The 14,516-nt window shown below is 43.1% G+C and overlaps 1 protein-coding gene across 2 annotated transcripts in view; it reads right to left on the reverse strand.

Moving 5' to 3' along the window:
* PLCE1 (phospholipase C epsilon 1) overlaps nucleotides 1–14,516 on the reverse strand; it is a 677,378-nt gene that overhangs the window by 99,605 nt on the left and 563,257 nt on the right. For both annotated transcript variants that reach the window (XM_082268059.1, XM_082268058.1), the window contains 2 exons: nucleotides 8,670–8,794; nucleotides 3,678–3,795 (listed from right to left, as the gene is read on the reverse strand). In XM_082268059.1, the coding sequence (XP_082124185.1) occupies nucleotides 3,678–3,795; nucleotides 8,670–8,794 (243 nt within the window). The remainder of the gene's footprint in view (nucleotides 1–3,677; nucleotides 3,796–8,669; nucleotides 8,795–14,516) is intronic.

The raw sequence follows: 14,516 nt of genomic DNA on the forward strand, positions 1-14,516 counted from the left end.
TAAATAGCCAAGGCCGCCACCTGCCCCTTGATAGTACCCAATGCCAAATGCTGTTCAACCCCTTTTTGTAAAAAGGCTAAAACCCTAGCTACAGAAAACAAGCGAGCGTGCAGTTGCAGCGATTCACACCATGAAATGTATGATTTCCACGTACGAAGATAGATCTTCCTAGACGTCAACTTTCTGGCCTTCAAAGGGGTAGGAATCACAGAGTCAGGAAGGCCTCTATCCCTTAACACCTTGTTTTCAACAGCCAAGCCGTTAAAGCCAGCGACCGTAAAGCAGGACAGTAGATCTTCCCGCAGCGGAAGTCTCCATGGAGTATCTACGACCACTTACCAGGTCTGCGTACCAAGACCGGCAAGGCCAGTCTAGTGCCACCAGAACGACTGGAATGCCTTCCACCCAGCGAAGGAACCTCGGCAGAAGTACGAGCGGGGGGAAGGCATAAATCTGTCGATACTGGCTCCAAGGAGCCTCCAGAGCGTCTGTGGCGTCAGCCAGAGGATCCCAAGACCTGGCCACAAACCTCCGGGCTTTCCTGTTGAGACAAGACGCAAACAGATCCACCTCCGGAGTCCCCCACCGAGCACATAGGAGATGAAACACCTCCGGATGAAGGGACCCAACACCTGACGACTCAGGTAATCCGCTTGCCAATTCTCCACACCCGGGATGTGGACAGAGGAAAGAGTTGGAAAATTGGCTTCTGCCCAAACCAGAATCTAGGCCACCTCCTTGGCTGCCAGGGCACTCTTGGTGCCCCCTTGATGATTGATGTAGGCCACAGCCGTGGCATTGTCCGACTGTATCCGAACCGGAGAACTGTGTAGCCAGCTCAACCAGTGGAACAGGCAAAGCTTGATCGCTCTGAGCTCCAGAATGTTGATCGGCAAGGCGGACTCCTCTGACACCCAAGTCCCCTGGGCACAGAGTTTCCCCAGCACTCCACCCCAGCTGGACAGACTGGCATCCATGGTGACCACTGTCTAGAACAGCGGCAGGAAGTACTTGCCCTGACACAGAGCAGGAGGCTGTATCCACCAGGATAGGGTTGACTTCGTAAGATGACTCAAACAAATCTTCCGGTCCAATGACCGAGGGTCCCTGTTCCATTTTGCCAGAATCTCTTTCTGCAGAGACCTGGAATAAGACTGAACAAACGGGACCCCTTTGAAGGTTGACACCATCAGACCCAGGGCCCTCATGCAGGCCCACAGGGAAGACTGATCGGTTTCCATCAGCAACCTGATCACCCTTTGAAAGCTCTGAAACATTTCCAAGGGGAGAAAGACACTCGCTAGAGCGGAGTCGAGAGTCAGCCCTAGATAGGTGACCGGTATGGATGGCATCAGAGCAGATTTCTTGAAGCACAGGGGCCAGAACCTTGGTAAAAACTCTGAGAGCACAGGCGAGACCAAAGGGTAATGCCACATCTTCCACAGGCACAATGGTAGATTTGTTCAACCTGGAAAGAGGGTGGTCCACCTTAGGTGGCACCGTCCAGCGGTTGGATACAGTATCAGCAAAAGGATACCAGCGTCTAAAGCGTTTTGGCACAACTAGCACGTGCCTAAGTGCCGCCATTGGTCATTCACAATATCATGAAAAGTCTTGGGACAGGGAAAAACCTAGCCAGACTTTTGGGTCTTGCGGGAGCCAAAGGCAACCCATGTCCCTGCCGGCGTGGGCTCATCAGCCAATTTCAAAGTTTCCCTCACTGAAACAATCAGGGCTTCCACCAAAGCGTGTTCCCATGCTGCAGCTGAACAAGACAGGTCCTCTTCACCATCTGACTGCGAGGACAGCGACCCTTCAGGTAGGGGGGTGTCTGTGGCGACCAATTTAGCCTCTGAATCAGAGGACTCCACCAAGGATGGAGAGGGCAGTGGCCGTTTACGATTATTAACCTTTTTCATAACAAAATCAACTTTTGTCGCCAGGCTTTCCAGAGCTGCTGAAATCGCGGTCAGCGACTGCGATCTGGACTGTCCGGGAGTCGCACAGAGTGGGTCTGAGGATGAAATTATACCCTGGGACTCCATATTCAAAGTTGTAGAAAAACAGAGTACTGTCACTTTAAGAAGCGCAGATCGTGGTTCCCATCGCCCATCGCAGCGGTCTGCAGAGTCCCCCTTAAATATGCACTAACAGCAGAGTGTGTATGGATATGCCCGCAGAGACCCCCATTACTGTACCAACTCCAGAGAGAACCCTCCTAAATGGCCTGCCGCAGGAGAACAATCACAAGAAGTGACCTCGGCCTGGATGTAAAAGGTCACGCTGCTAGTGCAGTACAACAAAACTACACAAAAATGGGTGCCAATGCATTTTAATGGGAAGCTCAGGGAAAATGGCCTCAAGGATCTAAGACAAGACCCAGCAAGAGCAAGGTACTATTGCCACCCCCCTCAGGACACCAGGCACCCCAGTGACATAACCCCTCTGTGGGGGCGGTAAAGGGAGACAGGGTGCAGAGGCTGGGTACCTGACAGGCCAGGGGGATCTTTTAGGAGGTACAAATCCTATTATCCCCCGGAGAGGGCCCCACATCCCCCCAAGGCGACCAGGGGCAAGGGGGGTGTCACATTTACTCACCATACCATGGACCGGGTGGGCTCCGATCCGGGCAGACCTCCTCCCACCTGGAGTGGGGGTGCTGCCAGCCGAGGGGTACTCTGTAACTCCGGGTGTTCCAGATCGTTGTGTCCCGGTGAGGCATCCGCTTGCAGGCTCGTCCCCTGTTGTGGCAAGGCCTAGTGCAGGACTATAACCTGCTCACGCTCGTAGGCCAGGCTGGGGGGACCATAAGGATTTAGATTATCACCAGGAGGATCCCCCTAGCGAAGTGAGTAAAGAAAAGTAAAACAAAATATTCTGAAACATAATAAAAACTGAGACCGAAGTCCCAGCAGGAAACCTAGGTCCTACTCCTTCTCTAGGCAGAAACAAACAAATTTGCTGAGCCGAGGGCATGTGGGATATGCATGTGGGGACGGCCTACTCCTGCAGGGGGCAACATTACCCATTCAACTAATGAAGATGGAGGCTGCGTCTGTCAATGGACGATAGAGAAAACTGTTTTAAGCTTAAAAAATAATCAGTGCAAGACATGAGACAATGACAGACTTCCACACATTTTATATTCTTTTTGAGATACAAACCACAGAGTGAGAAATTAACTTCTCTCTGGTTATATTTTTATTACAAAAAAAAGTAACAGCAAAAAACAAACAATGACGCCATTCATTCAAGAGTGAATACTGGGATTTATTTGGACTTGCCATAAACATTGTTCAAATGTGTTTATTATTTATACTAATGACTGATACAAAAAGTATGACTATTAACATGATATTATGTCCAGCAGTTTTTCCCATGTTACTACAAGATCTGTGCATCTGAATGCCCTCTTTGTGTATTTTTATTTTGAATAGTTGCTTTGGACATTAATTGTCCTTTTGTTTGTCTTGGTGTTGTCTTGTAGCAGTTTATTTATACAGAATGCTAATAAAAAGTGCCCTTACCAAAATGTGAATCTAATCTAAACTTTCTTCCACTTCAAAAGATGTTCAGAGCAAGTATTTATTGATCTGGCATGCAGCCAGACATAGCGCACTCTCCAGTCAACATTGAGAAGGCTGCCAGAGAATGACAAGATAGATGATTCTACTTACCAGGAAACTTTACAGCTTGGCAATAGATGATAAGGTCTGATAGTTCTGGTGCAATTTGTCTACTTTCTTTCTTGTTTTGAGGGAGATAAAACTCTTCATCCAGTTCCATATCATAGACCTATACATGCAATAAAACATACATGTCTGGTGATGGACTCACTCATTTAGTGTATATCCACTGAGGAAAAAAATATTTCATGCAAGCTTCATTGACTATGAGGGAAACTTCCCCAATGTATTTTTCTAATTTTTGCAGAGGCATTTCTCAGTCCCTTTCTTCAAGCCCAACTAAAACTACAGGCTTATCAGTTGGCTTCATAGCATCAAAAGAGGCAGCAAATGTATGTCCTAAATGAGTAAGGTCTGTCTAGAGAAGCTTGACTACGTTATCTAGCTCTAGTGATATTCCTTCGCTTTGCAACATAAGTGGTGTGTTTTTACCTCAATTAATAATTCCATGAAGTTGAAAATGTAACCTCTGAGGAGGTTTGGTTGGGGCATAGTGTACACAAATGTACCTGTTAATGCCATCATATGCGATGACCATAAATTATCAACCTTGTGCATGTACACCCTAACAGCTATTCTGGAAGCATTATTTAAATGGAACAGAGCTGTTACAGCCAAAGTCACAAATAAAGGGCAGGGAGATGAATAGAACAAGGTTTTGTCTTTCTTGGCCCCTTTATTTAAAGTGAAGATATAAACAGATACCCATTGCCTCACTCTGCGTCTCAACAGCTAAAACAATTAGATTTTTGTACTCACCGTAAAATCATTTTCTTGAGACTTCATTGAGGGACATGGGGTTCAGAGACAATTGGATTATACTGCCACCTTTAGGAGGATTTGGAAACTGGCAAACAAAAACAGTGACCAGCCGTGTATGACCACTCCCAATAAGCCTCAGTTTTGTAGCAAGTAGTACCAAGAGTAGGCCATTACATCAGAAGGATGAGGCCTGTTTGTTTTTCCTTCAAAATGCAAATAGACCAGACTAAATAACAGGAAAAACTGGGGACCGCCTGCAGCAAAAAGTGTTGCCTGAGCCCTTGTTCACATCGGAGCGATTTACCTTTACAGGATTTCAGTTTAGGGATTACTATAAATTATGGCCCTAGAATTATGGCTCTCACACCAACATTTTCGGCAGTATGCCACAAGTGTGGAACAATTTATGTTTAAATGCAATAAATATTAAGTTGATGTGTGTACAGGGATGCTTTAAACTTTTTTTTTTATTTTTTTTTACCTATTATAATTAACTTTTTTTTATTTTATTTCTTTCATTAACTTAATTGCAGTCATACGTGGGCTAACCAGACCCTTATAAGATATCTTGGGCAGGTGGCAAGTCTTTATGGAGACATCAGGATTCTATTAGATATCCAGAAGTGACGTAATACATGTTGCTTCTGGGTTCATTAGTTGTGGGATTGGGGAACAGATGTACAGGGAATCACTTTCAGAGTCCCATAAAAGTGATTGGATCACCTTTACCTGAAAGTCCATCACCAGCTATAAAAATCCATACCAAGTTCACAGCTGCAGTAACAGCTGTGAGCTTACTTTAGCCCCTTGAATACTAGGATGTTTGTAAATGTACCTTGGCAGACAATTGGGTTAACTTTTAACCTTCATTTTATAGCAATGGAATATAAGATGTACAGCACAGTGCACAGAAAGGGGTAAATTGAAATAAGAAATGTACATCCCAGTGTACAGAATGGGTCATCAAGGGATATTAAATATACACAACAGCATATCAAATTTGACAGTTTGAAATACTGAACCCATAGCACAACATGTGAGTCAGAGCTAAATAAGGAATGTACAGCATAGCATTCAAAATGAGCTGGGGTGGGATAAACAGCATGGAATACAGGGAATGTACAATATGGCATCCAAACTTAGGCAGTGCAGAACAGGAAATGCACAGTATGGTGTAGAGAATGAGGCGATGTAGAATAGGGAATGTACAGCATGGTATATAGAATGAGGTGCTGTGGAATAAGGAACCTACAGATATGGAGTAAGGTGCTGCGGAATAGGGAGAATATGGACTGAGGCATTGCGGAAAAGTAAACATACAGTATGGTATACAGAATGAGATGTTTGGGAATGTACAGTTTGGCATACTGATTGAAGCAACACGAAACAGGAAATTTACAGCAGAGTCAGTGCAGAGAAGGTAAACACATTTTGTGCACTAGCAGTTATTTTGCAGCCTTCTGCTGCTCAGTGCCCTGCTCTGTCCTCTGTCCACCTCTCTTGATGTTGCCTGCAGGCCAAATGCGAATAAAAAAATCCAACTCCCTTCAGCAGAATCTGCTGTGACAGTTCACCCAAATGCCGCTGTCACTTATCAACACAGAGCCGGCAGAGAAAGTATTCTGCTATTTATGTCCTCTGCAATGCTCTGCGTCAGATGATGCATCTGTTAGAGCCACGCAGCAAGTGTGTAGTAGATGATTTCTTCTGCCAGCTCTATGTTTAGAAATTACAGCAGCCATCACGTGAGCTGCCACAGCATGCAAACAAAGCTCTGGGTGCTCAATATAACTGCAGAGGTGTCCACTGCCCCTTATACCTGCAGACTCAATCAGGCCCCCTGCGGTCCAGGCCCCATAGCAGATACATGGGTGGCTATGGTGGTGGTTCTGTCACTGGTCCACATAAATTGCATTTCTGGCAGATCAACAGGTATTTTCTGTTCTTGTAGGGTCCTTAAAGGGATAAGACACGGGCAATGTATTACAAAGATGTACTGCATGTTTTAGGTTTTCTGGGGGGGGGGGGGGGGTTTACCATGAGATAAACTTTAAACTGGTTGTAAAAGCTGAGGGTTTTTTCTACCTTAAATAATTTTCAACTTTAAGGTGAAAAAAGCATTCTATTATTAGCCCACCAAATCCTTCCCTTAGCCTGGTTTACAGTCAGGTCCATAAATATTGGGACATCGACACAATTCTAATCTTTTTGGCTCTATACACCACCACAATGGATTTGACATGAAACAAACAAGATGTTCTTTAACTGCAGACTTTCAGCTTTAATTTGAGGGTATTTACATCCAATCAGGTGAAAGGTGTAGGAATTACAACAGTTTGTATACGTGCCTCCCACTTTTTAAGGGAACAAAAGTAATGGGACAGATTAACAATCATAAATCAAACTTTCACTTTTTAATACTTGGTTGCAAATCCTTTGCAGTCAATTACAGCCTGAAGTCAGGAAAGCATAGACATCACCAGACACTGGGTTTCATCCCTGGTGATGCTCTGCCAGGTCTCTACTGCAACAGTCTTCAGTTCCTGCTTGTTCTTGGAGCATATTCCGTTCAGTTTTGTCTTCAGCAAGTGAAATGCATGCTCAATCGGATTCAGGTCAGGTGATTGACTTGGCCATTGCATAACATTCCACTTCTTTCGCTTAAAAAAATCTTTGGTTGCTTTGGCAGTATGCTTCGGGTCATTGTCCATCTGCACTGTGAAGCACCGTCCAATGAGTTCTGAAGCATTTGGCTGAATATGAGCAGATAATATTGCCCGAAACACTTCAGAATTCATTCTGCTGCTTTAGTCAGCAGTCACATCATCAATAAATACAAGAGAACCAGTTTCATTGACAGCCATACATGCCCACGCCATGACACTACCACCACCATGCTTCACTGATGAGGTGGTATGCTTTGGATCATGAGCAGTTCCTTTCCTTCTCCATACTCTTCTCTTCCCATCTCTCTGGTACAAGTTGATCTTGGTCTCATCTGTCCATAGGATGCTGTTCCAGAACTGTGAAGGCTTTTTTAGATGTTGTTTGGCAAACTCTAATCTGACCTTCCTGTTTTTGAGGCTCACCAATGGTTTACATCTTGTGGTGAACCCTCTGTATTCATTCTGGTGAAGTCTTCTCTTGATTGTTGACTTTGACACACATACACCTACCTCCTGGAGAGTGTTTTTGATCTGGCCAACTGTTGTGAAGGGTGTTTTCTTCACCAGGGAAAGAATTATTCGGTCATCCACCACAGTTGTCTTCCGGGTCTTTTGGTGTTGCTGAGCTCACCGGTGCATTCTTTCAATTTAAGGATGTTTCAAACAGTTGATTTGGCCACACCTAATGTTTTTGCTATCTCTCTGATGGGTTTGTTTTGTTTTTTTCAGCCTAATGATGGCTTGCTTCACTGATAGTGACAGCTCTTTGGATCTCATATTGAGAGTTGACAGCAACAGATTCCAAATGCAAATAGCAGACTTGAAATGAACTCTGGACCTTTTATCTTCTCCTTGTAAATGGGATAACGAGGGAATAACACACATCTGGCCATGGAACAGCTGAGCAGCCAATTGTCTCATTACTTTTGGTCCCTTAAAAAGTGGGAGCCACATATACAAACTGTTGTAATTCCTACACCTTTCACCTGATTTGGATGTAAATACCCTCAAATTAAAGCTGAAAGTCTGCAGTTAAAGCACAACTTGTCTGTTTCATTTCAAATCTTTTGTGGTGGTGTATAGAGCCAAAAAGATTAGAATTGTGTCGATGTCCCAATATTTATGGACCTGACTGTAGATCCATCATTGTTCTCGCACTCCTTACTGAACTCAATGAGAGCTGAGGGAACCATTGCCTTCTGCTACTGTCAATCAAATCCAGTGTTGCACTCTGTGTGTCTAAAGAGCAAAGTGTGGCTCAGGATCGAGCCCGCATGTGTGCCACCAAAAAAGGAGTTTCCTGTGGTGGCACAAGGAGAAGAGGAGGAACACAGAGAGTCGGCAGGGGACTCCAGAAGAGGAGGATCAGGACTGCTATATGAAACACCATTGCAAAGAGCAGGTACGTATGACAAGTTCGCTATTTTAAAAAATGAACTTTACACTCACATAATTCACAGAACTGGTTTAAAGGTTTGGAGAGAATATTTTCCTTAGAACGCTTTAACTAAAATGCAGCACATAACTGTTATTTATTCATCTAACAAATAGCTACCTTTCCTTTGTTTATAACACTGTTGCCATCAGTCTTCTTGATCCGCTTGGATCCTTCCTCGTTATACTCAAATTGTAGTTTGTCACCGCATGGTTTGCTTTCAGGACGGTCATCCAGAATATTATCTGTAATTACATGAATGAACAGATAAGAACAGCAATTCTCTTGACTGATCAAAACAGAGCACATACAGTATAATTAGTTGTCTAGGTTTAAAAACAAAATGTCCAGACACTGTTACAATTTAATTTTTTTGAACACTGGTCATAAAAAGGCCAGAAATGTAATGTAAAATATATTTTCCTTTGTATATTAGAGAACTACAATAAAGACAGACTAATGATGGTCAGAGCCTAATTTTGGGGCACATACAGAAATAATTTCAATCTTTGTTATGATATTAAACCTGACCATAAACAAATCTGGGTGCCTGACACTTTTTTAATTTTCAGCAGTATACAACATGACCTACAACAGATCTGTCCATCCCTTGCGATGACTGGGTTTGACAGATAACAGATACCTAGCACAGTACAGGTGCCAAATGTAGCATGCATGTAAAAACTGAAAGGATTGCATGAAAGCAGCACGCATACAAAGATAATGAAAGCCACTCAACAGCACAGCAGACATTTATGAGATGGAGCTAGTCCACTCCAGTTATCCTAGGTTTGCACAAGTTAGGTGTATTAAGCTGGGTAGACACACATTGTTTTTTTTTTTTTCGTTCAATCAAAAAACTGACAGGTCCCCACATTAACACAAACAATATAGATGCAGGGATCGCTGTTCTATTGTATTCTGTATTCTGAACTCCCCCCTGACAGAATTCACTGATCAGCGCTGATCACATGCTAGTTTTCCAACACGACTGACAGAAGTTGGTCATTAAACTGACATCTGTTAAACAGACAGCAGTGCACGAGCAGTACACGCTGACCAAAATCCCACTGCTTCCTCCTGAATCAGCCAAATTTCTGTAAGTACAGTGTCTTGAAAAAGTATTCACACCCCTTGAAATTTTCCACATTTTGTCATGTTAAAATCAAAAACGTAAATGTATTTTTATTGGGATTTTATGTGATAGACCAGCACAAAGTGGCACATAATAGTCAATTGGAAGGAAAATGATTAACGGTTTTCAAAATGTTTTCCAAATAAATATCTGAAAAGTGTGGTGTGCATTTGTATTCAGCCCCTTTTACTCTGATACCCCTAACTAAACTTTAGTGGAACCTATTTCCTTTAGAAGTCACCTAATTAGTAAATATAGAGTCCAACTGTGTGTAATTTAATCTCAGTATAAATACAGCTGTTCTGTGAAGCCCTCGGAGGTTTGTTAGAGAACCTTAGTGAACAAACATCGTGAAGGCCAAGGAACACACCAGACAGGTCAGGGATAAAGTTGCAGAGAAGTTTAAAGCAGGGTTTGGCTATAAAAAAAAATATCCCAAGCTTTGAACATCTCACAGAGCACTGTTCAATCCATTATCCAAAAATCAGAAAAAGAGTATGGCACAACTGTAAACCTACCAAGACATGGCCGTCCACCTAAACTGACAGGCCAGGCAAGGAGAGTATTAATCAGAGAAGCAGCCAAGAGGCCCATGGTAACTCTGGAGGAGCTGCAGAGATCCACAGCTCAGGTGGGAAAATCTGTCCACAGGACAACTATTAGTTGTGCGCTCCACAATATGGTCTTTATGGAACAATGGCAAGAAGAAAGCCATTGTTGAAAGAAAGCCATAAGGTTTGCAGTTTGCCAGAAGCTAAGTGGGGAACACAGCAAACATGTGGAAGAAGGTGCCCTGGTCAGATGAGCCAAAAATTTAACTTTTCGGCTTAAAAGCAAAACGCTATGTGTGGTGGAAAACTAACAATGCACATCATCATGAACACACTGTGAAACATAGTGGTGGCAGCATCATGTTTGGGGATGCCTTTCTTCAGCAAGGACAGGGAAGTTGGTCAGAGTTAATGGGAGGATGGAAAATACAGGGTAACTTTAGAAGAAAACCTGTCTGCAAAAGACTTGAGACTGGGGCAGAGGTTCACCTTCCAGCAGGACAATGACCCTAAACATAGAGCCAGAGCTACAATGGAATAGTGTAGGTCAAAGCATATTCATGTGTTAGAATGATCCAGTCAAAATCCAGACCTAAATCCAATCTGTGGCAAGACTTAAAAATTGCTGTTCACAGATGTTCTCCATACAATCTGAAAGAGCTTGAGCTATTTTGCAAAGAAGATTGGACAAAATCTTTACTCTCTAGATGTGCAAAGCTGGTAGAGACATACCCAAAAAGACTTTCAGCTGTAATTGTAGCGAAAGGTGGTTCTTCAAAGTACTGACTCAGAAGGGCTGAATACAAATGCGCCACCACACTTTTCAGATTTTTATTTGTAAAAAAATGTAAAAAACATTTATCATTTTCCTTTCACTTCCCAATTATGTGCAACTTTGTGTTGGTCTATCAAATACATAATACAAATAAATACAATACAATTACGTTTTTGGTTGTAACATGACAAAATGTGGAAAATTTCAAGGGGTTTGAATACTTTTTCAAGGTACTGTATGTACCAGGCTTTAGTCACAGAAAGCAAATGTCAAATGTTAAATTATCAGTCAAAGGTGGCAAAATTGGGAGGATCAAGTAGATACCAAGATGTCTTTAACCCCCTTAGCGGTAACCCCGAGCGTGACTCGGGGTGGTTTTTTCATGCTAGGATCGGTATCCCCGAGTCACGCTCGGGGTAGATTTGCAGAGACAAGTTCCTTACCTTCTCCTGGCGATCCAGCGATGATCTCCCATTGCTGTGATCACTGCCTAGATCCCCTCCGCGCCGTCCGTTGCTCTGATGACTTCCTGGTTCCGTTCCCTGCAGCAGCAATGGTGCATGGGAGTGGAACTGGGAGGGAAATTCAAATGTTGCACAAACATAAACACATAAAAAGGAGGTGATATAATGTAATCTGAGAGGATTGCACTGTATCACCTTTGTATCAGACACAGTGCCCTTTCAGTGCCCCTTGCCATTGTCATTTGTGACAAATAAAACCCTTTGAAAATGGCATCAAAAAAGCGCTGTCCTACAAATGTGCTTTTGAATCAGCTGAGCGACTGCGACAGCGGCAGCGACACAGAGGTGCTCGGAGAACAGAGCGACAGTGAGTCGTGGGGAGATTTGTCATCTGACTCTGACACCGACACTGATCCAGAAAGTGACAACGCCGATGATCCCGCACCTGACCTAAGCGATGTGCGCACTTGGTGCCCTCTTAAACAGCGATGCGGACCAGGCAGCGCCCCCGAGATTCCGATTCACTGGATCTCCTGGGATGAAGGTTGATGTGGAGAGTGACAACCCTCTAGCGTACCTGAAATGATTTCTTACTGAGGAGGTAATTTTAAAAATCGTCACAGAAACCAACCGCTACCATGAGCAGCAATCCGCTACGCTGCGTGCCAGATTTTCCAGATCCAGAAAATGGGAACCGGTCACTAAAGAGGACATCTGGCAGTTTCTGGGACTCATCATCCTTCAGGGGGTGGTGGGGAACCGCTCCAGAAATGGTATTGGACCACCAATAAGATACTGGCCACTCCATTTTTTGGCACTGTGATGTACGAATACCGTTTTTCACTCATCATGAAGAATTTGCACTTCGCCAACAACGAAGAGTTTGATGAGGCCACGCATCCTGTGCCCAAACTCAAAAAAATCTGGGAGGTGTGCCAAATGATTTTCACCAACTTCCAGCGGACCTACGTGCCAGAAAGGGATGTCAGTGTGGACGAAAGTCTGATGGCCTGCAAGGGACGCCTGAGCTGGATACAGTTTATTGCATCCAAAAGAGCGCGGTTTGGCATCAAATTTTATATGCTCTGTGAATCATCCACTGGATATATCTGGAATGCGGTCATGTACACCGGTAAAGGTACCAAGTTCAATCCCAGGTACAGCGGCTATGGGATGGCCACATCATCTGTCCTTTCACTGCTGGACCCATTGCTGAACCAGGGATATTGCGTGACAACGGACAATTTTTACACATCTCCGGAACTTTATGAGGTTTTGCTCCTAAACAAAACTGATGGGTATGGTACCGTTAGGCCAAACCAGCGTGACATGCCATCAATGTTTGGCAGGAAAAAACTAAAAAAAGGAGAGATGGTTGCCTTTCAAAAGGGTAAAATGATGGCAATGCGATGGCGAGACAAAAAGGACGTGTGTCTCATGAGCACCGTGCACAGCACCTCCACTGCCATGGTCCGCACAAAACACGGAAAAGATGTGCTGAAGCCGCAAGTCGTGATCGACTATAATCACACAATGGGAGGTGTCGACCGAGCCGATCAGGCAATGACATTTTACCCGGCGATGCGGAAACCACAGAAGTATTACAAAAAGATTTTCAGGCATCTTCTTGAACAATGCCTTTGGAACGCCTATATCCTTTATAAAGCAACACTAACATACCTCTTGTTCATTCTGACTTTATCTGGAAGGTGGCTGAGCAGATTTTTGTCAACCACCCAACGCCATCAGTATCTGCTAACAGACCCGGACGACGCGCTGTTGACGTTGGCAATCCAGAACGCCTGACAGGTCGTCATTTTGTAGACTTCGTACCGCCAACCGCAAGAAAGTTAGCGCCTACCAGGATGTGCATCATTTGCTGTTCCAAGAGAGATGGCAATGGAAAAAAAGTCCGAAAAGAAACAAGGTACTATTGTCCTGATTGCAACGTCGGACTTTGTCTAGTTCCATGCTTCAAACTGTTTCACACTCAGGATGTGTATTGAATTTCTTTGTTTGACAAATTTCATTATTTTTCATTGCATTATTGAATAAAATTATATTATTGATTAGATTATAATTCATGTGTTTGTGTTTCAAATTTATCACATCTGGGATGTCTACTAGAGTCTTGTTTTGGTCAGGTTTAAGTAAGTAATTACTAAGAATTGTAGGCCTACAATACATAACGCCAAATTTCCATGCAAAAAATTGTACCGCTTTTGGTACAAAATTCCTGGAGGTTAAGATATCACAGACCTATTTTTGAATATATGAGCTATGTTGTCTAAAGCAATAGTAAGGGTTCTGCACTGCACAAAAGCATATGGGGCTAAAAAACATTAGTGTGGCGGTCAGCAACAATGGTTTTCTGTGGACAAACCAATTACAAAACTTTACAAATTTTGTAAAAAGAAACTATGACCTATATGACCTTTTAACAGTTTTGTTAGCAGTATTTGTGAATGAAATTAGCTCAATGTAAATAATCTTGTCAATGAATGCTTATGATTCAAGTGCCATGTTTTTTTTTTTTTTGTAAGTCTTTATGAATATTTATGTACATAGGGGCATCCATATTTTCTCAGCTTTGTAGTGCTGCACCACCAATGTGCGTCATTCTTTTTTTACTCAATGCAGTCATGATATACAGAAAAAAAATCAAAATAAACTTTTCTAAGTCTGAAATTAAGTTTTTAAAATATTAAATAGCAAGGGCATAATGTAAATGTGAAAATTTGAATCAAAAATGAATTTCAAGTAAATGTTCCATTAACGTTACAGCTTAATGCACATCCTATTTACTTTAAAATCCATGATTACTTTTAGTACACTTCTCCAATGGCTATGCTTATTACTTACCCCCTATTCACATAAGAGCGACTTGTCATGCAATTTAACGGGTCAAATCGCATTACAAGTCGCATCCTATTGCTGGCAATCGTACTGTTAAAATCAATGCAATGTTGACTTTACGGTGCCGCACCGATTTGAAAAAGTAGTACATGCACTACTTTTGGCAATTTCAAGTGCGACTTGAAT

This window comes from Pelophylax lessonae (genome assembly GCF_965119305.1).
Source record: "Pelophylax lessonae genome assembly, chromosome: 9".
NCBI classification, from domain to species: Eukaryota; Metazoa; Chordata; class Amphibia; order Anura; family Ranidae; genus Pelophylax; species Pelophylax lessonae.